The following is a 24,591-nucleotide window of genomic DNA, read 5'->3' as shown; positions in this document are numbered from 1 at the left end:
GAGCTGTGAATCATGTTCAGTTTCCTTGTAAGAAAGTCTACGATCATCTCTCAGACAGCCGCCGTAACAAAATCAGGCTGAAAATGTAATCCATACTGGAATTTTTTCAACTAATACTGAGTGACTCTTTGTCAATTTCACTAATTTTGACTTAATTGTTTTGTCTTTATAACTCCGTCAAGAATTATGGAAGACATTGGTCTGGCATAGATGGGGGTTCCTCTTGATGTGCCTTTCATCTGGCCCGTTAGTCACGGTCACACACATTACCAACAACAAAGTAGAGTTTGAGTTATTAAATTTCTCATAGCAAAGTTTTGGGAATACCACATAAAGCCAGCCCATAGCCCTTGGTAATAGGCAGGAGTTAGAGTTAAGCTGTGCTGATGCAGGCCCGTCTCTGTGTTGAAGCCTCACAGACGTTACACCCCCCCAACCCCCCCGGCTCCTGCCAGCGCCTGCAGACTACAGCGGAGGCAAAGTCAATTGCGAAATCTAAACAACCACAATAACACAAAACAGTATCTTCCTCTGTGTTTTGCGGTTTTTACATGATGTGGAGACAATCCATGTCACTCGCGCTCCTCCACTCAGATGGCTTGCAGCGCTGCTGTCTCTCTAGCACACTGACATTTGCCGCCTGCCGTCGGACGAGCCACCGACCCACGGAGGCCTGAGGAGAGAAAGTACAGAGCAGATAAAGATGAAGAGAGAGCAGAAAAGAGGGGGGCAGAGACAGGAGGGGAGGTTGTTGGCTCGGGCCCGTCTTTCTGTCACTTCTGGTTTGGATTCGGCTCGCTCCCCCTGGAACTCGTTCATTATAAACCACAGCTCATAGCACTGAACCTGACTGCATGTCTGGCTCCGTCCGCGTCTCTCTTTCCCAGCCTCCTTCACTTCCTCTCACACTAAATGTCTGGCCCCTCCACCCTCGTTCATACACCATGCCCTCTTTCCCTCTCTCTGTTCTCTTATATTCTTTATATGTCACTCACTTTGTTTGCATTCCATGATCTCCGCTTTTCTCTCCCGTCTTTTTGGTTTCAGCCAGCCGACTTGTGTCGTGAGAAACCCCTCAGTTTCCTGATAAGACTGATTGTGTGCAGATAAAGCACTGAATCGTTCTCAAGTCTCTCTGTTGACTAATCCAACTTCCATCATCTAACCCCGTCTCACCCCATTGACTTCCTACATGTTTTACACTGGAGCTAAATGATAAACGATAGCTAACAAAAACATAGCTTCAAGTTCACTTAAACACTTCATGCAAAACACAACAAGGAGTAGGGCTGCATGATGAAGGGGATTTGTCACACAATTCAAAGTCTAATGGCAATTGCCCATTCACTGAGCTGCCCCTTAGTTATTGTTGATAGCTTGTTGATAGCGTTCTGGTCCAGCACATATCTAATTTAATAATAATGGTGGAATATTTATTATCACGATTCTTAGTAATTGTAAAAACAATGGTTTCATAACTTCAGACAGAGGTAGACACAAGCTTCTGATGGCAATTGTCAAATTTGCTGCCTGAAATGAAAGCTGTCAGCATATTTCACGAGCTTGTATATGAAGCTAATGTTGGCCCTGTGAGATGTTTTACAAATGATTACAAATATGATAAGAAAAAAAAGTCAAATCAGACTAACAAAACCCAGTTTGGCCACTTATCTCTGATACTTGTTCATATTTTCAAACAGTTCTCCCTTTTAACATTACGAGAGAAGACACTTTCAGGATGAGGTCTAAAAGATGTGTTTGGCAAAAGTAACTCTTGGGTAAGAAGTTGCTGGGGTTGAGCTAACGCTTACCTATACTCTGACATAGCAGCTTCCACACAGTGAGGAAATACAGAGTGGAGGGTTTTTTAAGTAACCTCCAACAGCACAAGATAACATAGTTAGCTAATGATGTGCGCCTTCTCCTTGGAAGTAATGCTCAGTTAATGATACAGGTAAGCTAATTAGCTAATTTTGCTGCTATGGTTTTACTGGTGTTTTTTGGGTTGCTAAGTATGATTGGGCAATCACTGTTGAGGGAGGGGTTTAATTCAATTTGGCCTCACTGGTGCAGAACCAGGCGGCAACCTCCGGTTCTTCTCTCTACTCACCATCAGGGGGCGACTCCTCTGGTTGTATAGAAGTCTATGAGAAAATGACTCTACTTCTCTCTTGATTTATTACCTCAGTAAACATTGTAAACATGAGTTTATGGTCTCAATCTCTAGTTTCAAGTCTTCTTCAATACAGCATGATGTTCATTTAGTAAATTATGGTCCATTTAGAGTCAAACAGACCATAAAGCAGGGGATGCTTTAGGGCGGGCTCACTGTGATTGACAGGTCTCTGCCGCTACGAGAGCCATATACGGCGTCTCTACGTCACTCCTCCACATTCCAAACGATGACAGCTTCCTAACTCAAGGCTTCATAACGGGAGTCCACTAACTAATGGGTGACGCCACGATGACTACTTCCACTTCTAATATACAGTCTGTGTGCAGGCCCCTTTCTCAGCATCCTGATTGGTTATTGAATTGTTAGCGTTTACCTGAGGGCCACCCAGCACAGGCACAGTGAGCAGAGGAGAGCTGCTATCTAAGACACAGCAGCCAGACAGCACTCAAACTGACAGCACACAGCTGCTGCTGGGGGCCACTATCTGTCCCTTTACAACACAAAGCACCCTCCAAGACCCCCCACCCATATCATGTGGACTCCTGACAACCTCGCCTCTCGTCATCAAACAAAGTCTTTACCCGCGCTCTATCAACCTCTATCTCCTAACCTCACCCCCCTTGCCTCATCACACACACACACAAACACACACACACACACACACACACACACACACACACACACACACACACACACACACACACTTACATGCTTTTTAGATGCAGTATGATTAAGACTCTCTACCAGCTGTCCAATCCATCCTTTCCTTTCAATACATTTACCTTCATAGTCTCTCCTATAATCCTCCCCCTATGGGTTATATGTAGTAGAAGACCCAGTTTGCATAAAACACTTGATAAGGCCCGGGGGTTTTGTGTTGCCCACTTTGCACGGGGGTATCCTAATCCAGCCTTGCCCCTGCTTGGTTTGATCTTATTTGAAGGACTGTGAATGAGGTATAACAGTGCAGTATAACAGTAGAACAGCTGAGTACATGCAGGGCAGCTCCCATGGTGCTCAACATTATGTTCCATTCATACTACATCGCACAGTGCATTCTAGTACACTTCCTCCTGTGACCCTGTCTCAGGCAGATGGATCCCACACATGGCATATGAGCAAAGATATTCAGAGCATTTCAAATACGTGACTGCTCCTATCAGCAGCTCGGGGAGCTAAGTACCACTGATTCATCTTTTATTGGAACTGATGGCATGACAATGTGACGACGATCTTGTTCAAAATTCCAGACACATCTTACGTAATAAGTGTTTGTAATTCCCTCACTGAATGTGGACTTCATTTTTATGATAGTTTGTGCAGTTCGGGCATTTCAACCAGCCACATCTGCTTTATCTAAAACACAAGAAATCACACAAAACACTAACAGTCATTTTTTGATCTAGATGTCTGTGCAGTCGGCCAATAAACACGTGCTCACTGGTTGCATTCTGGAATGTGTGTTTTGAACATGCTCTATGCAAAGGCGTATGACTTATTGCTTTTGCAATATGCATCACATAGCAGAGTGAAAGGAGCCGGACTCTGACACAATGCTATATTATGTACAAAACGTGCACTCAAATCTGTCTAATTGGTATATGAGCATGATCTCCATCCAACACACACACTCAAACACACACACACACACACACACACACACACACACACACACACACATGTACAGCTCCAGACAGTTCAGATGAGATTTGTCACATCCGTTGACATAGGGCCCAATTAAAGGGGAGGATTAAGCCAGGGCTGGGTGACCTCTTCAGGAATCTCTCTGAGACGCTGTGTGTACACTGTCAAACCCTCTGTCAGACCTTCCCTTTAAGCACTTTCACCTGCTAATTAAGACGCAGGAGTGTTGTGTGTGTGCATGTACATATGTGTAATTTGTGTGTGTGTGTGTGTTCATTTACAGCCCATACAAGACAAATGTACCCGCAAATGTCCGCGATAGATTTGCAGCCCAAGAAGCCTCTCTGTAAATATTTGACTTGAGCATTGTATGGGTTTTCGGAGCTCGCTCCAGCAAACGTCAGCGCACAAGCTACAGCAAACAGATAGGCCATGTCATTTATTACACTAAAGGATTCTATGTTTTGGTGTGTTCATCGCCCTGCTGTGTGTAGAGGCTCCTCTGCAACAAAAGCCGAGCAGTGTTTATGGTGTGAAGAGATTAAAATGGATAGCGGCGAGGCAGAAGCAGTGAGCTGTTGCTGGACAAAGCTCTCAATGACTGATTAGTGCTGTGTCACTGCAGCTTTTACACAATGTGGAGAAAAGGCCTGTAGTGATCACACACTTCTGTTTCGGTAGCCTTTTTATTTACAGTAGCAAACTGTATAGTGGCATGGTAGGAAATTGGTGGATATTTTAAGAGAATAATAACTTTGGGACAAAGTCAAGCCGGAGATGGGCTTGTGGGGATAAACAAGGTGGAAAGAAAAAGGAAAGGAAAAGGCATTCAAATCAAATGGAGGGAAGAATTACCAGAGGGAGCACTGCAAACACTTCCATTCTATGAACAAGCTAAATATATTGTGTTATCTAGAGAAATCTGCTTACCAGAGGGGAAATCAAAATGACTTTGGTTTTAATATTGAGTGAGTGCCAGGAAGACTTTAACCGAGCTTAGCATAAAGACTGGAGGCAGGTGGGAAGCAATCCTGGCTCTTGCTAAAGATTAAGATATGCCTTTCAGCACATCTAACGCTCAGTAATTAATATGCACCTTGTTTGTTTCATCTGTACAAAAACAAAAATGTGAAAATGGTGAGCTTTACAAATATGCAAGCTTTACGGGTGTTGGTGTTTTTGAACTGGACAGAGCCAGATTAGCTGTTTTCCACCTGCTTCCAGTCTTAATGCTAAAATAAGCTAACTGTATCCTGGCTCTAGCTCCATGATTAGCATGCAGGCATGAAAGTGGTCTTACCTTTAACAGATATTTGGTATATTATTGACAACAATGCAATCCACTTGTCAGACCTGCTTCTATTTAGCTCTACCTGCTAAATATATTAAATATATTGCTTAGAAAAAATAAACCAGTGAAATAATGAAATACAAATGAAACATGAAAATGTAATGTTGTAACTTTCTTGAATTGCCCTCTGCACAGTGGAGAGGAAGCCAGGCTGGTACATGGACATATACTGTATTCCAGCATTTAGCCTCCCCACATTCTCAGCTGGGACTAATCTGGGTTTGGAGAGACAGTAGCCCTCTGGAACAACAGCCATCATAGACATTGACACCTGCTGTGCAACAAAAAAACAGGATACATAAATGACACTGCCCCAACATTCTTACTGTGTTGGATTTTGAGATAGTTTCTACTGTTTTTGGTGTGTTTCTATTGTGCCTAGTTTCAAGCACTGTGTCACGTTCCACAATATGTTTAAATTAAGCCTAGGAATAAACAAAGCCTTGTCGTGTCCAGCTGACGTCCTGTGTTGACGGACGTTTAGGACGCTCTGCTATGTATATGATCTGCAGTTGGCTAACGCCGCCCCCCGAGGAGAGCGGGCACAGAGCGTAGTTCAACTCTGACAAATGTCTGTCTGGTATGTGGGAGCTGGAGGAAGGGATGCCGTGTTGAATACAGGCTGGAAAAGAAGATAAACCTCCTGCTTTTCAGCTGCTGGCTGACTGACTGCACTCAACTGATCCCTTATTGCAGCGTACATCAATAAATCACAGTGGATAAAGTCCAGTTTGATACTTAAAAGGGAGGGCCATAACAAGTTTATTTCAGATGACTCAGCATTACATGAAGCACACTTTGTGACTGTGTGTACCCTTTAATCAATTATAATGAGTATGCTGTTTTAATCTCACTTTAAAGGCATATTGCATTTAACGAAAGCTTGGACTTATAAGTCTGACAGACTTTCATGGTGACCAGTCATTTTTCTTCAGTTTCCAAAGCATATAGAAAAGGAAAAAAGTAGATAAAGGGGAAAAAGCATTACAACTGTTTCTGTGAGACGTTAAATAAAACCATAACGTATCTTATACCCTATCTGAGAAAAAGGTCACTCTTTAGCTGCTAAATGCTCCACTTCTGCTTTGTCTGTCTGCTGTTTGTTGCTGAGCAGGTAGTGATGTTTCACTGAAACATCCACCTGCTGCTGGAAACAGATGAACGTGTGAGACTAAGAACCAAAAGAATGAGCTGAATGATGCTAAAATGCTCCATAGAGCTGAGGGTCAGCAGAATGGATAAACATCCTCTGTAGGTTTGTCGCATCAAGTGACACCTTTCAATTATTGTTGCATAAGATACTGATTAGTGGAACTTTAAAGTGGCAATCTTTAGATTTTCATTCAAATAAAAGTCAGTTATTATATTTCGCCACAGGAGGTAACACAATGGGCCATAAGCCTATGGCCCACTGATGAAACTATTATATATTTGAATATTTGGCCTTGGAGACACTCTGTTCTATTCCTTCTAAAAAATGTGGTTTGCTAGTTCCCGGTGCACAACATAACTACGCCAACGAACGCTTGAGAAACACTTTAACGGCAAATAGCCAACAATGTCGCTGGCCACGGTGTCTGTTTGTTTTGTTTTTGTCGCTTGTAGTCCATCCATTGTTTTCAGACAAACAGAAATTTTGAATCAACCAGGACTGAACTCTTAAAATACAGTCTTAAGTTAGAAGGTTTTCCTGATTTAGACCAGAAAATATCCAATCAAAGTAAACGAGAATGGAACCAACTTTTTGTTAATGCAACAGGTTTCACTTCTTGCATCCCTGCTTTTCCTACTTTCTCCCTCCTGGCTGTACTGCTGCTCCACTATCAGCGTCTGTCTCTATCTTGATCTCCCCCCCTCTCAGCTCTAATGACAGTCAGCAGGGCTGATAGGCAGATATATTTACACTGGTGGCCAGGGAGGAAGCACTGTCCAGCCTCCGGGCTGTGGCAGGCGGAGCTTAGAGGAAACCCTGGCCGGGTAGCCCCTCCCTGAGCGGGGCATATCCCCATGCTGTCCCTGGCCCTGCTCAAGAGTTCTCAGCTAGATGGGACCAAAGCTTCACTGGCCCGCAGACTCCCACACTCCCACATCAGCCCCCGGGAGAGAGAGAGAGCAGAGGAGAGGAGGCAGCAAGGGAACAGAGAGCAACAGGCTGCTGCTAGTGTGCACACTGGCTGAGAGAGATTCCACAAGGAAGCCCGTTTATCTCTAGAGCTGTTGATGAGGCAGTCCGGGTCCACTCCATCTCATCTCAGCCTGGAGTCCAGAGGTGGCCAGCGGGGTCCAAGTGTGTACCGCTTCTTGAGAGTGTGTGACTTTATTTTCCAACTTTTGAACACTGGAACTGTACTGTAAGCATTATGACTCTTCTGGGCTCTGAACACTCCATTCTGATACGAAGCAAGTTTAGATCAGGTAAGTCAATGACACGTGACGTCTCTGTATCTGGATATGACAGTTGCTGTGTTCAGCTGTGTTTATTCTTAAGAGCCTTGCAAACAGTTTGTCTGTCAACACATGGCATTTATAGGTGATCCTGTGTACATTATGTCATTCCATAGAGCTGGATGGAATGACATCCATTCCATCCAGCTCTATGACACACGTCTTCGATGAGTCGTGTTGACACTCATGATGTGCTCTTCAGTGACAGCAGAAAAGTGACATATGTGTTTTATATACTGCGGGCATGTGACGTTACGAGGAATACTGGAGGGAGGCCAGCATAAGTCAGAAACCCACCTGAGCCCTGAGGTCACACTGTCATCAGTTTACAGCTGTGAGTGTTCTCCTCCTCCAAAAAGCACGATATATTAGGGTGATGTCTCGTGCAGGTTAGTGCACTTGTTGCATGCCAGTCGCTAACCTGCTGCGGAGAGCCTCACTCTGTGGCTCTGTATGCACGCTGATAAAGGGAGAGTAGACACTGGAGAGGGATCAGAGGTTATCTTAATGTGGCTGAATTGGAAGCTGATGGTGCTCGTGTGGGTGGGTGTACCTGGGCATATCAAAGAGGGAGGAAGGGCACGGATTGCAGCGCTGATTTAAACTCCCCTTAACACACAGCAGCTGTTAGGGCTTTGTATCCATCTATCTCCTTCGCACACACACACACACACACACACACACACACACTTTCTGTGTTTATTTTCGACATACGTTCTGTGAGGCTGAGCATGTGTGTGTGTGCACTGTCCTACTACAGTATGTGTAGTCTGATCAACACTGCCACCTCCCTGAGGAAACTGTAACTGATGGTGGCACCAGCAGAGCGCAGACCCAGCTCCCCGCTCACCGCTCTAAATCTTGACATACTCGACTGCTTCTAAAAGCAACACTGCTGTGAATGTACAAACTGGTGGCCAGAGTGGCTTCAGTCCTCACTGGCAGTTTGCCTGTGAGCTGTAATTGCCTTCCACAAATGGCAGAGTAAATGACGCTTTTCCTTTGAGTTGTTTAGAGCAGATCAGCAGGGTGGGAAATGACCTCCGGTGCTCCGGGGAACATGACAGGGTGGATGCCTGTGTTCAAAAGCAGCAGGAGGCTTCTCACCAAGAGGCTCAGGTTCTGTGGTGCTCTAACCCACGTGCTCTCGCTGCTTAATACGGCACAGATGTAGAGATACTGTCTCTACTGCATTAAAGGTCGTCTTCATACATGTCTGCTTGATGTTACAGTCGGAGGGATTGATGTTGGGTTATACAAGGTGGAACCGTCATGACTCGTCGGGTGAAATTATAAATGCATGAGTGAAATGTTTTGCGTAAGAGAAGTGAAAATGTCCGTAAATCTCTTTGAGATAACTGCTGAAGACAGAGGGAGTCTGAGACGATCTGGTTATCCACGATTTACAGTTTTCTTTAAGCTGCAGCTGCTCCAGTTACATTCAGCGCCGCGTGAAAACCAGCAACTGTTGCTCCTTCTGCACCGCTCTGTGACTACATTATCAAAGCCATGGGAACTGCTGCTGCGTGGTTGAAGTTAAAGGGAAAGATAAAGATCAAACTTAAGTGCTCCCTGTGGACCGCCAAATGTTTTGTGAGTGTGTTACTGACTAGTTCTCATGCCGATTTGATTAACAGATCAATGGGCTGTGGTCCGCGTACCCAAGCTCGCTAACGACAGTGGCGTCAAATATGAGTTAAATCAATACTACGAGGTGTCAACCACATGATGAGTTGAACAGGAAATCAGCACCAGACACAGGCACCTGTTTTATATCAGCTGCCACACCCAACCCAGAATGTGTTGAACCGACTGATGCAAGTTGTTTGGTGAGTTACTGAGAAGATCTGAAAATTAAATGGAGAAATATGCAAATGATTTTGGTATTTTTTCAATTTAAAAAATCGACATGATATTGGCCAGATATTGTTAGTTTATCTGTTACTTTTTCTTTAAAATTAGAACACAAAATATTCAAATTGTGATGGTCCGTGAATTCATACTTCATATGCATAAAGCACAACAAGCCCTGTACTCCAAGGGTCATCTGTGTGACTCACTGTTCCTTATCAGTGAACTATAAGTAAAACAGAGAAAAGCAGCGAGCCGTGCTGAATGAGCTATCACGACTCCAAACTATCTGGGAAGTAAAGAGAGAGGGCATTTTGGATTGGACACTGCAAAGGGAAAAATCATGGATCACATCAAGGCAGTTATTTGACTTGAAGTAGAACTTTCTTAATGTAACACACCAGCTTGTCACGTTAGCTTGTCATCAAGTGAGGAACAAAACGTCAATTCAACACATAGTTTGGAATTCAAATCAAAATAATTAATTAAAAGGAATTACGTTAGTTGCAAAAGTCACGCTCATACATCTGTCGCAAACACATTCCTGCTTGTGCCGAGGTAACGTTCAGGAGAATTCATGTAACAAATGCAGCCAGCCTCTTAAATGACCTTGTTGGAGTTGAAGTGTAAAAGTGTGGTGATATTATTATTAGACAGTTTCTTTCTTGTGTGGTGGCTTTGAATGTTTGAGCCACAGGAGGACAATAAATCAGAATATCACTACACTGGCTTGTGTATCACTACTTCACCAGTGCAAAGCAGGCCAAATGATCTTTTATTTACACTATAAATCTGAAAACTTGTAAATGTTGCTGTGGATTTGTATGTCCTTTTTTGTCAAGAAAGCCCAAGCTGAAACGAATGTCTTCATTTTGAAAGTCAACAGAGAGGCAGAGTATCGTGTGGTTCAGTAATCTGTGATTACACAGCCTGGCTCGGGTCCTCTTTCTATAACATGTTCACTCTGCAATCAGGCCAGACAAACCTCCGGTTTTAGTAAAGCTTTTTAGGAGAAAGAGCAGATTACATGGCAGCTGCTGTGCAACTTTTTCAGACAGAATCATTGATAACCTTTTGGAAAACGTAGAGCAGCGAAGAGCTCATATAAAAGACGCTCTGCAGAATTATGAAATGCAAATACAAAATCTTCATATATATGGATAAAATTAAGGCTTTTAGCTGACTTAAAATGCAGCCGCCCTACCGTCGTGTTAGCTTGTTATGTTAGCTTATGCTAGCTTGACAGAAGCCCCGCAAATGAACCAAACAACATCAGTCCTACAAAGTGGGTTGTGTTAAAATAATGCTATGTGTTAACATAAAGTGTCAACAATCAAACAGAGGAGTTTTTATTGTTTTGAAAGAGCAGATAGCAGCTGCTGTGCCAAACACAATGATTGATAACAGCATAGTTTAAGGCTGTGTGGGTTGTGTGAGAAGCGTTTTAAGTACTTTTTAGGGAGAGTTATTGATTACAATCCCAAATCAAAGAGTCTGTATTTCATTTTCACCTTGTTTTTCCATGACACCTGCATGTACTGTATATGTGCCTGTGTATATGGATGGGTGCCAGTGGCAGGCCGTGCATTTTATACCTGGGCCTTCACTGCTGTCCTGCAGCTGAACACACGTATTCGTATTAAACCGTTCGGTACGAGGCTTACGAACTGAACAATACGTTTGAATAATACTAGTGCATTTGGAAAATGCAGAAGCTTAAATTGTGGGAAATATAATGTTTTCTGCGCTCACGTAGGAGACAACGGGCTGTGACCTCTGAACCCGGAACAAAAAAAACAAAACAGCTGTGGCCCTGCACGTGGTCTGGGAGGCTACGCTAAACTAGCTTAACGGGAAAACAACAGCAGCAACACGCATTCTGCTAAACACTCGAGGGCCATTCAGATATTAGATGTAAAAAAAGAAACGCAGTTGACTTACCAAATGCTGTTCACTTAAAGACAAACTCCATCCTCCTTTCTTTGTTGACAAAGAGTTTAATCCCACGGTTAAATACCAACTCACAAATCCGTTTCTCCTCCTTCAGCCATTGAGTGTTAAAAAAACAAAGCTAGCTAAAAATAATAATAATCTACACCAAGCAAAATGCAAACAATGTCATAATTTCTTCCATATCTTTCAATTTGAACTCTTACGACTCCGACTAAGCTTTGCCAGCTTCCTTAAGTTTCGTTTCACGATAGTCACGTGCTCGCCCACTGACCAATCACAGCGCACGCTGCACCTCACTGCAGAGCTGCTCCTTAAAACTGAGCTGCCAGTTAATGCTGACTAGTTGTAGGCCAGCTAGCAGGCTCTGGCACGTTAAAGAATACGCCCAACATGTCAAACTAAGGATCTGATTGGTTGAAGACTATGACAATCAACAACATTGTCCCCATTCACTTAAACTGCAAAGGGATTCACTCCTGAGTCTGCAGGCCTCGGGCCTCTGTTCTTACCTAGAGACACAGAGGTGAAATCTGATTGGATAAAAGCTCTACTTAAAACAAGCTGCTGGAAGCAGAGCAACTGAGGAAGACAGTAGCTGTGCAATGAGAAAATAAGATAATGGGAAAAATATTTTTATAAATTATAATACATGTAATGTATTTATGAACAATTATTAAATAGCTATAACCTTGTGATTCTGTTTAGGCCAGCAGAGAAGGCCTTGCTGGCCCTGATGGCCCACCACTGATGGGTGCTCACTATTGTAGGGATGACAAAACCCTTCCCAGAGGTTGAATCAGTTACATGTTTTGGTTAGCTTTCAGTGAGCTACTAATGCCTGCGTTTGCTCTCTGTGATGTTGCGACCAGCAGGTCACGACCCCGTCACTGTAAACTAAAGCAGATGTCAGATCAAGGGAAGGGCCTGATGTTACATAATGGAGGGGCTCTCCAACGAGGGTGCCACAATGTGGCACCTGAGCATGCTAATATTCAGTCAAATTGTTAGAAAAGACATTACATTAAAGCCGGACGGTTTGAGGGAATTCATAAAATGCTTAACTGTAAGATGAAACACCTGAGGGAGATAATTAACAATAGGGAAGACAAGCTGAAAGGGATTAGGGCCCTGCAGGAACATATCATACTTGTGTGTCAGATCCAGGATCTCATGGAAAGACCTTCAGATAACAGCGAGGAGGAAAAACACACCGACAAAGAACAAAAAAGAAAGAAAAAGAGCCACAGACACAAGCAGACCAACAGACATGGGGGAGGCTCTATGTTTATGACCCCGCACTCCCACCTCGACCACTTCTATACACACACACAAACACAAACGTGCACACACGCTGCGGACCACACACTGGCTAGCAGATCTGTTTAAAAGCCAGGAGCTGTGTTTATCATTCCCTACATCCTACTCACAGAAATATTTGTGAGCAAGCAGCGTTATTTTTTTCCTGTGCTTTCTGTATGCATATGTATAGATACATACACATGCATGTGCCTCTTTTTTATTTCAGTCTGTAGGTTGAGTGAATGCAGTGGCGTAAGGTCGTAATGACGGGCCCTAACGCACGCTAGTTACCAGTTATGAGGCACACACACATATCATCATCATAGTGTCTCGTCACATGATCAAATAGAGATTTCTGGGGCAATATCGACATACATATTACCCAGAAATCATCATTGCATATCTGTTAATGACAAAAGTACCAAAGAAAATAAAAGATATTCTTTTAATTGAATTGTTTTTTATAGTTTATGTAGTAAACTACTAAGTATATAATTTATTTATGGCTTTTATCAAAAAAAGAAAATAATGATGTAGATGGGCTTGCCTTTTCCAGACAGTATATAAAAACGGAATCTTAGAAATGATTTAGATATATATTCCAGAGTAGCTCTCTGTATCTTTTTAAGGCAGTCAGGTATTACCCAGTATGTTATTAGTGGGCCTGCTTTCTCTATGAACCTCCTAAACCCCTAACCCCGTTGGCCACGATGGAACCTAGGATGTCAGATAGTGATGATTTGTTATGGCCCGTCTGATGCCGACGCACAAGGTACCCTTTAGTATCTGTATGCAACCCACTGGGCTTCTAAGTAGCTATACAAAGTAAACCCATCGGTGTTATTATTAGACGCTCAGAGCAAATGCTCTGGGAGTGTGATGACGCAGTATGAACCGTAAATAATCTATACAGGTTGGGTGGGAGGGGAGGTGGACAGGACTTTCACCCAGGAGACAGCTGCTCCTGTTACGTGTGAAACCAGTTTTTTGTCTTTGTGTTCACAACATTAAATTACACTTACACAAGCCAAACGTGCTTTTGTTCCCCAAACCTAAGCAAGTGTTTTCGTTTGAACTCAGTGCGTGACGCCAAGGGTCCTAACAAAGACTTGGGATGACAGCACTGTCTGCATGTCCATGAGTGAAAGTAGTCTTAATCAAACTGCAAGTTAGAATTATGAAACAGCATGTAACATGGGTTGAATTCTCAGTCTCTTCCTGCTTTTTGTCTCTCCCTTACCTGTCTTTCAACATCTCTTTCTCACCTTTGCCCCTTCTTTGTACTCCTCCCCTCATCCTCCTTCCTCCAACTTCAGTCCTACAGTTAAGACTTCAGCAGAGGAGGACACGAGAGCAGCTGGCAGACCAAGGCATCATGCCTCGTGAGTAACGCCTTCCAACACCGAGCTGCCGCACATGCAGGCACACACACGTACACACACGTACACACACGTACACACACACACACACACACACACACACACGTACACACACACACACACACACACACACACGTACACACACACACACACACACACACACACACATTTCCACTTACATGCTTTTTAGATGCAGTATGATTAAGACAGACAGAGGGAAAAGGTGAGACACACAATGAACAAGCAAGAGGACACATCATCCGTTGGACCAATTAGTAATAAAACATTAAGCTATGTATTCAGAAACAATGTCCCTGTTACTCTGGGTAATTCACACAACATGCTGTGAACAGAAAGACATAACTGTAACAGAAACAGTTCACAACTTGTTTTGTGGATTATCCAGAGTAATAGGGACATAGTTTCTGAGACGAGATGTTGCTGTTACATTTTATAAATAGTATTTCACCACTATGAGCGCCACGACCAACAACCCTGACAAATAAAACCAAAACCATCTTCATGGTTAGATACCAGATGCTGGGGGGAAGTTAGAAAATGTTTTCTTTTTGGCTGATCTGACACCACGCTGTATCACATGTTAAGGAAAATGGCGTTATCATGACCTTTATTAACTCCGCCAGGCTTAGCACGAGGAGCTTATGTGTTTGGTCATGTGTCTGCGTGCATGTGTGTGCATCTGTCTATCAGCTACTCTCGTATACTACTGGACCCATTAGCCTAATATTTTCGTGCTCATTTATGACTGAAATTCGTCATTGACTCCTCACTACTCTCTACGCAAGTCATAAACAACTGCTTCAGTTTGGAATCTTGTTTCTGCGAGAGTTTAGGAATTGTTATTGTCTTGATTTGCAGGCCAAGGTAAGATAATTGTATACAGGCTATGTATGAATAACGATTGCTTAGCAAATGACAAACTGAATCATACACTGTGTACAAAGGAGCATGTTTTCTTATTTTAAGAGGAGGAGAGCTAGTTAGCTGTTAGCAGCTGGTGGGCAGTCCCTCAACACATAGCAGGACTGTACTGTTCCTAAACAGAGGAAGCTTTAAACAGTCATCATGAAGCGTTACACAGTGAACTGCAGTCTAGCTGCACAGAGCTTAATAAACAGTTGCTCGTTGTACTACGTTGATTGATATGCCTAAATAAGAAAACATCCACATTCAACATATCTGTACATACATTTGTTTATGGTGATTGGGTTTGATAATGTTATTTCTGGCCACTTGGGGGCAGCAGAACAAACTGTCAACACAACACTGACATATTATCACTTTATAAAGTTGACACGGCTAACATGTTTGCAAACCTTCCAGCAGACCCAGAGCAGCATTAGCATTCAGATGGAGATGTTCTTCTTCCTAATGCAAATCCAATACGGTGTCTCCTTTTTGCTCTGTTTTGTTCTCCACCAACTCCTGAGTCTCTTTAGCTTCTAAATGCTCCTCTGTGTTTACCAGCTAGTTGATAACATTGTCCGTTTGATGCTGGGCAGATAGTGTGCTCTTGATAGGTAATCCGTTTCATTTTGAAAAGTCAGCTTTTTAAAAACCAACATGGCTCAGTTCAAAATTTTGTTTCAAAACAAAACTCCTGCTCTCTTCTCTGATCATGAAATCATGTTTTTCTCTGAAAAGAGCTGCCTGTTGTGTCGGGAAATACCACAGATGAGAGCGGTGAGAGTGAACCAAAACAGAAGATCTCTGTAGAGCTGAGGGGAAGTCTTTTGTCATTTGTTCAATTGTTTATATAAAAATAATAATATATTCAGCTATGAAATAACCAAATATAGAACAGATTTCTTAAAGTAATGTAGTCCAGTAAAAAAAGTCAGAGGAGAGCAACATGGATGTGAAATCCAGCTCATTGTGGAAATATGAGTGGTTATTGCCTTTTCATATTTGCCCCATAATTGCAGGTCTCCTTGGCTCAATCCGTAATCTTAGATTGGAATCTTGGAACACAGAAGCATCATTTCACATGAATCAGATCATTGAGTCTGACATATATCATGACATGTAAAAAGAAAAAGATATGACTGATTTGTGATTATCTATTGCAGTTTTAAAATGAATGAAATGAAATCACATGCCAGCTGCTTGTAAAAGAGCAAGAAAAAAGAGCGAACAAAGGACGGCGAGACAGATGAAAAGTGTAGCTCAGGAATCAGAAGATTATTCCACTGATGGAATTCAACCAAAAAGAGGGAACACATCAGTGAAATAAACTGCTGTAGTTATTTTGGGAATAAAAGTGGTTGTAGTGAAGATTGTTTGAACAAAAGACTTACACTGCAGATTAAAGCATTGAAGACAGACACTGAGACTCAGGTAGGAAGAAAAGAGAAGAAAACAGTTCAGATGACAGATGCTCCAAAGAGAAGCAGATCCAGACTCCAGAGACGGATAAATCCACGGGTAGTGACAGATACAAAGGCGGACGCAGGGGAAGCAGGTGGATACATGCACCCAACAGACAGACAGACAGACAGGCAGACAGACAGGCAGCCAGCGCCTATGCAGACAGGTCGGTGAGTGACCGCCGAGGAATGCTCTTGTGCTGGAAGAGGTTCTCGGCCTCAGAAGAAACAGATTTACATAGACGGCACCTGTTTACAGCACAGTGCCTGCAAAGAGGCACGCCCAATCACAACAACATGGAGCATGAGCTGCCTCTTATAAGACAGATGCTTTGTACTTTTAATGTCACAGTGATGAGAACAAGTAGACCTGAGTGTACTGAGCATACTCTTATATCCTTATTATAATTAATGGCCTCTCATGTTCTTTAGGTCGTGGTAGCACTGTAATGTGACCAACACACCACAGGCCACAAATGTCATACACATATTTTTACTGGCATTTACAAGATTACATTTCAAATACTCATAAGAAACCTAAAGTTTGTTTAAGCATGAGACAGCTCATGGCAGATAGACACGTATAAACTCGGATCTTATCAATTCCTTATACTTTAAAGCAGCACTGCGTCGTCTCGTCAAACATGGGAGCAGTGAGCGATGCCAACAGGGGACTGGGGGACTTGAAATGCAGACCAGGGATTTGTTGAATGATATCTCTGGCACTGTTTGCCATTTCACAGAGGCTCCAGCCTCCAGATAAACTGCTGGTAAGTGTGCGGGGGAATGGAATCCAGGGGCCCGGCGAGGCCCTATCAGTTTCTAGGAGTCTGTCACAGATAAGGAAGCAAGGAGGAACGCAATTGGCCAGCCGGGCTGCAAGCGCTTGTTAAAAAAAGAAATTTCAATTGGCCGTTTACGTCTTGATTGCAGGAGATGGCGCACATGGAAGAGGGTTGCAAAGACTTGTATTTTGTTGGTACACCCTTTCTCACACAAATGCACTAGATGTCTTATTACTCAAGCAGCTGCGCTATTTGTTCTTCCAGCTCTTCATTTCAAAAAACGAGATTTTTCATGCCGGCACAGCATCCTCCTCTTCTGCTGCTGTAGATCCTTCAGATGCTGGCTGTGTTATTCCTGCTGGGGAGATGGACACGGCACAGGGTCTGTGTATATATTACCCAGGGAACATCTGGTGTTTATTAGGCTGTTGGAGAATCCGCCCCAGCCTCTCAGGCCTGACTGGCGTGTGGCCTGCATAGGAGCACACTGTCTGCCTGCCGGCCACGGGTCTGAATACACGCACACACACATACAATCTAATATTTCCTCATAAAGATAATAGGGCTGTAGCTGCAGGTTTACTGTGCTTTTTCCTGCATAAAAAAACACACATTTACATTCCCCCAGCAGCGGTGCTTTAATCCTCAGTAGATGGAAACACAAAAGGAATTATTCCTGCCTAATGCACCATACGTCTTACCTCTTAGTGTAGTGTTTACATTTGACAGATACGGTCAGCAGGTATATGTTTTGCAATAGGTTTAAAGTGCGTCGTATGTTTTAATACTGTTGCAGAATGTTTAAAAGTAGGTAAGCCAGCTTCAGACTCACCGGATCATGTTACATTATGCCCCAGTGGGCCCGTGCAGCCACGGTCGGACGCGTTTTTGGGCAGTTTGGTTACACAGTTTAAACACACTTAAAGCTCTGTGTGTCCCTGTGATGTCAAATCAGGTCTTAAATCAGGCCAGGCAGTGACAAGTCAGGCAGGAGAGTGTGAGACAGCGGGGCCGACTCGGTGGGCAGCTGACTTATAAAAAGATGATGACGTCATCCTGCTGGTAGAAGGCGACGGCGGTCCAGCTGCCACAGACTGGCAGCTGCGCTTTCCCCACTGGATCCCGGCTGGCATTCAGGATCATCATCTGAGTGGCATTCAGCCCTTCACTGCCGTGTTGCATACCTTTATCCCTCCTTCCTTCCTACCATTCACATTTTCTTCCCTTCTTTTCCTCTCTTCTTTCCTTTTTCCAACAATAGTTTTTTTTTTTTTACTTTATATACTGCCCTTCTACCTGCTTCCTACTTGAAATTCTACCCAAGAAATTCTTTCATTTCTTTACTCCCCTTTCTTCTCCTTCCTTGTTTTATTTTTATTTCAACTTTAATGTTTTACTTCGTTTCTTCATTCTTTCTTTACCTTCAACATTAGATTTCATTCGTTCTTTCTTTTCTTCCTTCATCCCACCATTTTAGTTCAACCTGTCCTCCCTCAGTTCATCTTTCAACCCATTCTTCTTTTCTTTTTCTCTTTCCTGACTTTCTTCATAAGTCTTTTTTTCCTTTCTTTTCTTTCATTTTTATCTCCTACACAAAAAGTCCTTCTTCCTTCTGTGTTTTATCCGTTCATTCATCCTCCTCCAATTACATACCTCACCAAACTCACGTCTTCATTTTCACTTTCTTTAATTCTTATGAAGCATAACATTTCAAATCCATTTTTCATCAGTGGGTAAAAATCGACGTGAGTTGCGCAGCACAAAGCTCAATATCATTACTTTTACTTTGGCACCGTGTCATCACTCAGAAATATCCCACTAGAATTATATTTGACCAAATAAGAGCCGGTGCTTGAGTGATCAGGTGTGCTCCTCACTGCTGGCTAATCAGTCCTGTGAGGGCTGTGGATAGATTGGAGACCAAGCCAGGTTAGCTCCGTCCCTGATTATTTATTCTGGATTTAACAGGGCGAGATTGTGGAAGGTTGAAAATCTCACCCGCTGCAGCCTTTTAATTACAGCCACTCCATTTATTTTCCTAGTACTCTAGTACTGTCTGTCTGGAGAAGCCGAGCAGATATTGGAAGGGATCCAATACAGAAATATTGATTGTTGAAGGCTGAGGGAGGCCATATGCATAGTTTATTTATTATCACTGATGCATCAATGTGTAAGCAGCATGAACAATAATTGTTGTATAGACCAGTAGAGACTATTTGAACTACTCGTACGTTTTTTTGCAGATTAACTTGGTCAAAATATGTTTTTTTTAATAACTAGTAACTGCAGTCTTTCAGATCAACGTTGTGGAGTTCAATTGAAATGTATAGAGGTAAATGAATAAAGCTGGAGAACTCAGAGGAAACGTACTTACAGTAAGTACAGATCTTGATCAACTGATCAGCTGGGTATTAGCAGTGTTTCCCTGCTGTGTCCTGCTGTGTGTTGTGCAGACCCAGTCTCAGACGGCTCCTCTCTGGAGGCCCAGACTGAGGCTGACAAGCTGGCTCTCATGCCGGGACCCCTGGAGCTGGTCCAAAAGAATATCATTAGACTCTAGACTCTGCCGTCACAATGACAGGTATCAGCAGCGAGCTGCTGCTGTAGTTGAACACGCCTCTAACGCTACATCTCAACCTGCATCTGTGTGTCTGGTAGCAGCATCCATGAAAAGGAGTCTGTGTTTGTGTGCGTTATTAACAAACCACTGTTCAGGTGATTTACTAAGCTGGTGGTGACTGCGATCTACTCAAACAAGCATGTACTGCTGAACCTCAACACAGTCACAGCATCTTGTCAAACAAGCACCAACTAAAAGCAGAATGTCTATTGTAGATATTTCATGATTATGTTCATCCACAGCAGCATGAATTGGACATTGCGTTTGCCTGTACATGACTGAAGATGCATCTGATTTGTTAGCACAGAGCCCCCAAAACCAAAAAGAAAATCCTTACAAACTGTGGATGTTAGGAAACTTTTTAGCCAAATCAAGTCCCAAGCTCAAACTTCAGCTGTCACTTTCAGGTGATTTTGCTTGGTTGAATATGAAACAATGGTCACACTTCATAAAGGGTTTATAACTATGATGTTAATAGTTCCATTTGGTAAGAACAACTGTTGTGTTGCAAGTTGTGCTGCTTTGAGTGGATGGACATGCTGGACCACTTGAAGCTAAATCTATTTATTAACAGCGAATAACACTAACAATTGCAGACATGATAGATTGAAACATTTTATCAATCAATGACCTATTAACCCCATGATCATATATTAATTGGTTACCAACATTTACAACTGCATTATAAATGGTAAATGGACTGTACTTGTATAGAGCTTTTCTCGTCTTCCGACCACTCAAAGCACTTGAACACTAGATGTCATCATTCACATCCATTCATACAGTGATGACAGGGGCTACCTGCCCATCAGGACTCTAACTAACATTGACACACATTCATAGACCTGCGGGAGCTATTTGGGGTTAAGTGTCTTGCCCAAGGACACATCGACATGGACTAGCGGAGCCAGAGATCAAAACCCCGATCCTCTGATTGAAGGACGACCCTGCTCTACAGTCACAGTCGCCCCAACCATTTTGTATAACCAAATAGAAAGAATAAAAAACAGCCAGTCATGTTTCTTTCACAACAACACCAAATGTGTTGTTATTAATGGCTTATAACTGATCTATAAAGCATTAGTATGTTATGTAATAACTATTGATTCATTTTTAAACCCTTAGTAACGGGTGACTTTTTAGGAAGTGGAACAGAAAAATGTAGAAGAAAGGTCATTCTTTCCACCTTTATATTTAAGCGGACTCTTTCACTGCCTATTTCCAGTTTCATAGCAGGAAAAACTATTTATTTGTATTTCTTGCACAGATCATTTTATTTCCATTTTTAGAACATGGTGCATATTTCTGAAAATCTCTTGATCCATCTTGATCCAGTGTGGATCTCCTTATTGTGGCGCTGAAAACTTTAAAAAGAGATGCAATGTCAACTTTAAAAATGTACATTGTGGACTTAAGTGTATGGGGAGCCCTCCTGAGCCCTCCACCTCCTCCAGTGTTTGATTTAAGAAAGTACACAACAAGCAACAAGACGCTCCATTGATTTGGCGCTGTGCGAAGCATCGGGCCTGAGCCGGCCCACTGCGCCACTCAGAACTCGCACTGTTTGTCTTACTCACTCTCTCTATATAATTCTTGGCAGTGTGACCAATGTTTTTTAAACTCTGGTGTTTTTATGTTTGCCCCCTTGAGCTTCCAGTAAACATGTTGCGTAAAACGGAGGGCTGCAGTCAGCTGGTTTACACTACCTCTGCAGGAGGAAGGGAGCGCCGTTTATTAAGATGAACAGCAGCTGTATTTGGGTCCACCCTTTTTCTTTCGAAGTGGCGGTGAGTGTTTAAGTTTGAGTGCATCCTTGTGTGGGCATACCTGTGTGTATGTTTGTACCTATCTCCTGTCCTCCCTCCTTTTGTCTCTGCTTTAGCTGGCCTCCATGGCTCCAGTCTGCCACCTACAAAGCTCTGTGACAGGACCAGGCTGTTGTGTTCCCCTCGCCTGTAGCATTAACCCCTCACCTTAAAGCTCTATATCCCTTTACACAACACTCCCAGAGATTGTTTCAACCCCTGTCATTTTGGAAACTATGTGACCCGCTGTAACTTCTAAACCAGCCACTTGACAAGCGGAAGTGCACACGGCTCGCAGATTTCCTGCAATTCTGCCATCTCAATCTCCCGCTGACATCAAATTGACTTAAAGACTCATGGAAACAGCAAGTAGCAGAGAATACAGGCACCAACACCAACAACTTCACATATGACCCATTGAGAATGCATGTTGGGGAGTGAATGAGTTAAACATGAACAGGTGGGAGGAAATGGCATTTAGCACAATGCTGTGCGCTAAGCTGTGTGTAAAGCTTTGTGAGAGTGTGTGTTGCGAGGTCACTGAGTTGCACAGATTGATCCTGGTGCTGTGATTGAAACCAGGTTCTGTTCCTGCCTGTCACATGTTTGGATACAAAAAGAGAATCTTATACCTCTGTGCAGACACACACACACACACACACACACCAACACCAACCCTTACCACCTCCCTCCCCTGGCTCTGTCCCTTCAGCTCTGTTAGATAGCCACTCTTAGCTCATCCAATTAAAGCTGTGTTCACAATCAGGAGCGTGGTGGATGTAAAGTGTCCGTGTCTCACCCACACAGCGTAACACCTCCGGGCTGAGTGTCGTACGAGGTGTCAGTGACAGACAGGCGGTGTGTGAGTACCACTGGTCACATACATTGTGCTGCCCATAAGCAGGTCCATACAAACACACAGGAAGAGAGAGTCTGGAGTTAGAAGACATTTGTCCTCTCCAATTGTCAATGCTGAGTGTGCAGATGTTACAGGCAGGCAGGCCAGAGCTTCCAAATGGCACAAACTGAAGATAGTGTTAGTTTCTCATCAACCAATAATGTTGACCCTTTATACCTCTGAGATGACCTCTGTGTACCTGCTCGTTATTTTACTGTATATAAGTTGACTCAGCATGAACAGAGCTTTCATGAGAGCCTGAAGCTCAATAACAGAGATGCTCAAGTCATTTTGGCAAGTCCTAGTCAAGTCTCAAGTCTCTTATGGTTGTAATAAGTGTTTTATCATCTGATCATCTGCTGCATGCTACACAGTGTTCACACACACACACACACACACACACACACACTGCACTGTGTTCACACACACACACACACACACTGCACAGTGTTCACACACACACTACACTGTGTTCACACACACACACACTGCACAGTGTTCACACACACACACACTACACTGTGTCCACGCACACACACACACACTACACTGTGTCCACACACACACACTGCACTGTGTCCACACACACACACACACACTACACTGTGTCCACACACACACACTGCACTGTGTCCACACACACACACACACACTACACTGTGTCCACACACACACACTACACTGTGTCCACGCACACACACACACACTACACTGTGTCCACACACACACACTGCACTGTGTCCACACACACACACTACACTGTGTCCACACAGACACACTGCACTGTGTTCACACACACACACACACACACACACACACACACACACACACTACACTGTGTCCACACACACACACACACACACACTACACTGTGTCCACACACACACTGCACTGTGTTCACACACACACACACACACACACTACACTGTGTCCACACACACACACACACACACACTACACTGTGTCCACACACACACTGCACTGTGTTCACACACACACACACACACACACTACACTGTGTCCACACACACACTGCACTGCTCATTCACAGCAATAACGCTCTCACACACGCTCTCTCTCGACTGGACACTAACATTACACACTCAACCTACGTACTGAGTCATTACTGAAAAGAGTTTGCTTCTTGTACTACACATTTTATTTTTTAGTACAGTAAAACTATAGTATCATTAGGCCCGGAGACAATGCTGCAAGCAGCAATTCCAGGGGCCGAGGATTCGCCCCGCTCAGAACGGTGTGCCCCTAACGGCCACGCCACTTTTTAGTCATCCAGTCATTCTTTTTAGTCACTAAAAAGAAGAGGGATCAGCTGTCAGGCTTTTAACAGTTTAGACACCTTTATTTGGCAGAGAAAACAAAGACAGATGGTAAAATAATTTCCCAAACTGACAGTGGTAAGCAGCCATCACAGTTTACCGACTGGCTTTCTCGTTGAACTTTGACCCAGGATTATTGGTGACATTTAGAATGTGCTTACTCTCAGTTTTACCAGATAATCTGAATAAACCTGCCTGATCATCCGACTAGTCGTGTTTCTTTTTTCATGTGTTCTTTGCTCTGTTCACGTGTCTCAGCAGTAAATTTAGTGAGCATAAAGTTATCACAATGAATAGAAATTATGTTTTGACAACTAAAATAAAACCCCAGTTTAAGAAACTTACTTAAAAAAAAAAATCCCTCTTTCATTTCTCAGTAATCTGGAGGTAAAGCATACTGACCCACCCATCTCCCTCTGCTCCTCTTACAGTAAACCATGGTAAGTTCCCGAAGCAGGAGGACTCTTATGCGTTCGAGGAAGACAGCAGCAGTGAGAGTCTGTCTCCGGAGCAGCACCACAGTGATGAGTCGCAGGGCTCGGCCTGCCCTTCATCGGAGGTTGTCGGCAGTACGCCCTCCTCCTCCTCCTCACCTGTCCTAACCAGCCCACGACAGGTAAAAGACACCTCTCTCTCCTGACAGCGTGGAGGTCATCTCTGC

General features: G+C 43.3%; 1 protein-coding gene across 7 annotated transcripts in view; it reads left to right on the top strand.

Moving 5' to 3' along the window:
• myocd (myocardin) overlaps positions 1 to 24,591 on the top strand; it is a 121,907-nt gene that overhangs the window by 88,803 nt on the left and 8,513 nt on the right. For 6 of the 7 annotated variants that reach the window (XM_076093017.1, XM_076093013.1, XM_076093018.1 and 3 more), the window contains 2 exons: positions 14,036 to 14,101; positions 24,362 to 24,546. In XM_076093017.1, the coding sequence (XP_075949132.1) occupies positions 14,095 to 14,101; positions 24,362 to 24,546 (192 nt within the window). In that variant the 5' untranslated portion in view covers positions 14,036 to 14,094. The remainder of the gene's footprint in view (positions 1 to 14,035; positions 14,102 to 24,361; positions 24,547 to 24,591) is intronic. The other variant, XM_076093014.1, reaches the window with a different exon arrangement.

This window comes from Anarhichas minor, unplaced genomic scaffold (genome assembly GCF_050575085.1).
Source record: "Anarhichas minor isolate MPS153535 unplaced genomic scaffold, ASM5057508v1 ptg000017l, whole genome shotgun sequence".
Classification (NCBI taxonomy): Eukaryota; Metazoa; Chordata; class Actinopteri; order Perciformes; family Anarhichadidae; genus Anarhichas; species Anarhichas minor.
The sequence above is the reverse complement of the archived record's forward strand: the minus strand, read 5'-3'. Positions and strand labels throughout refer to the sequence as shown.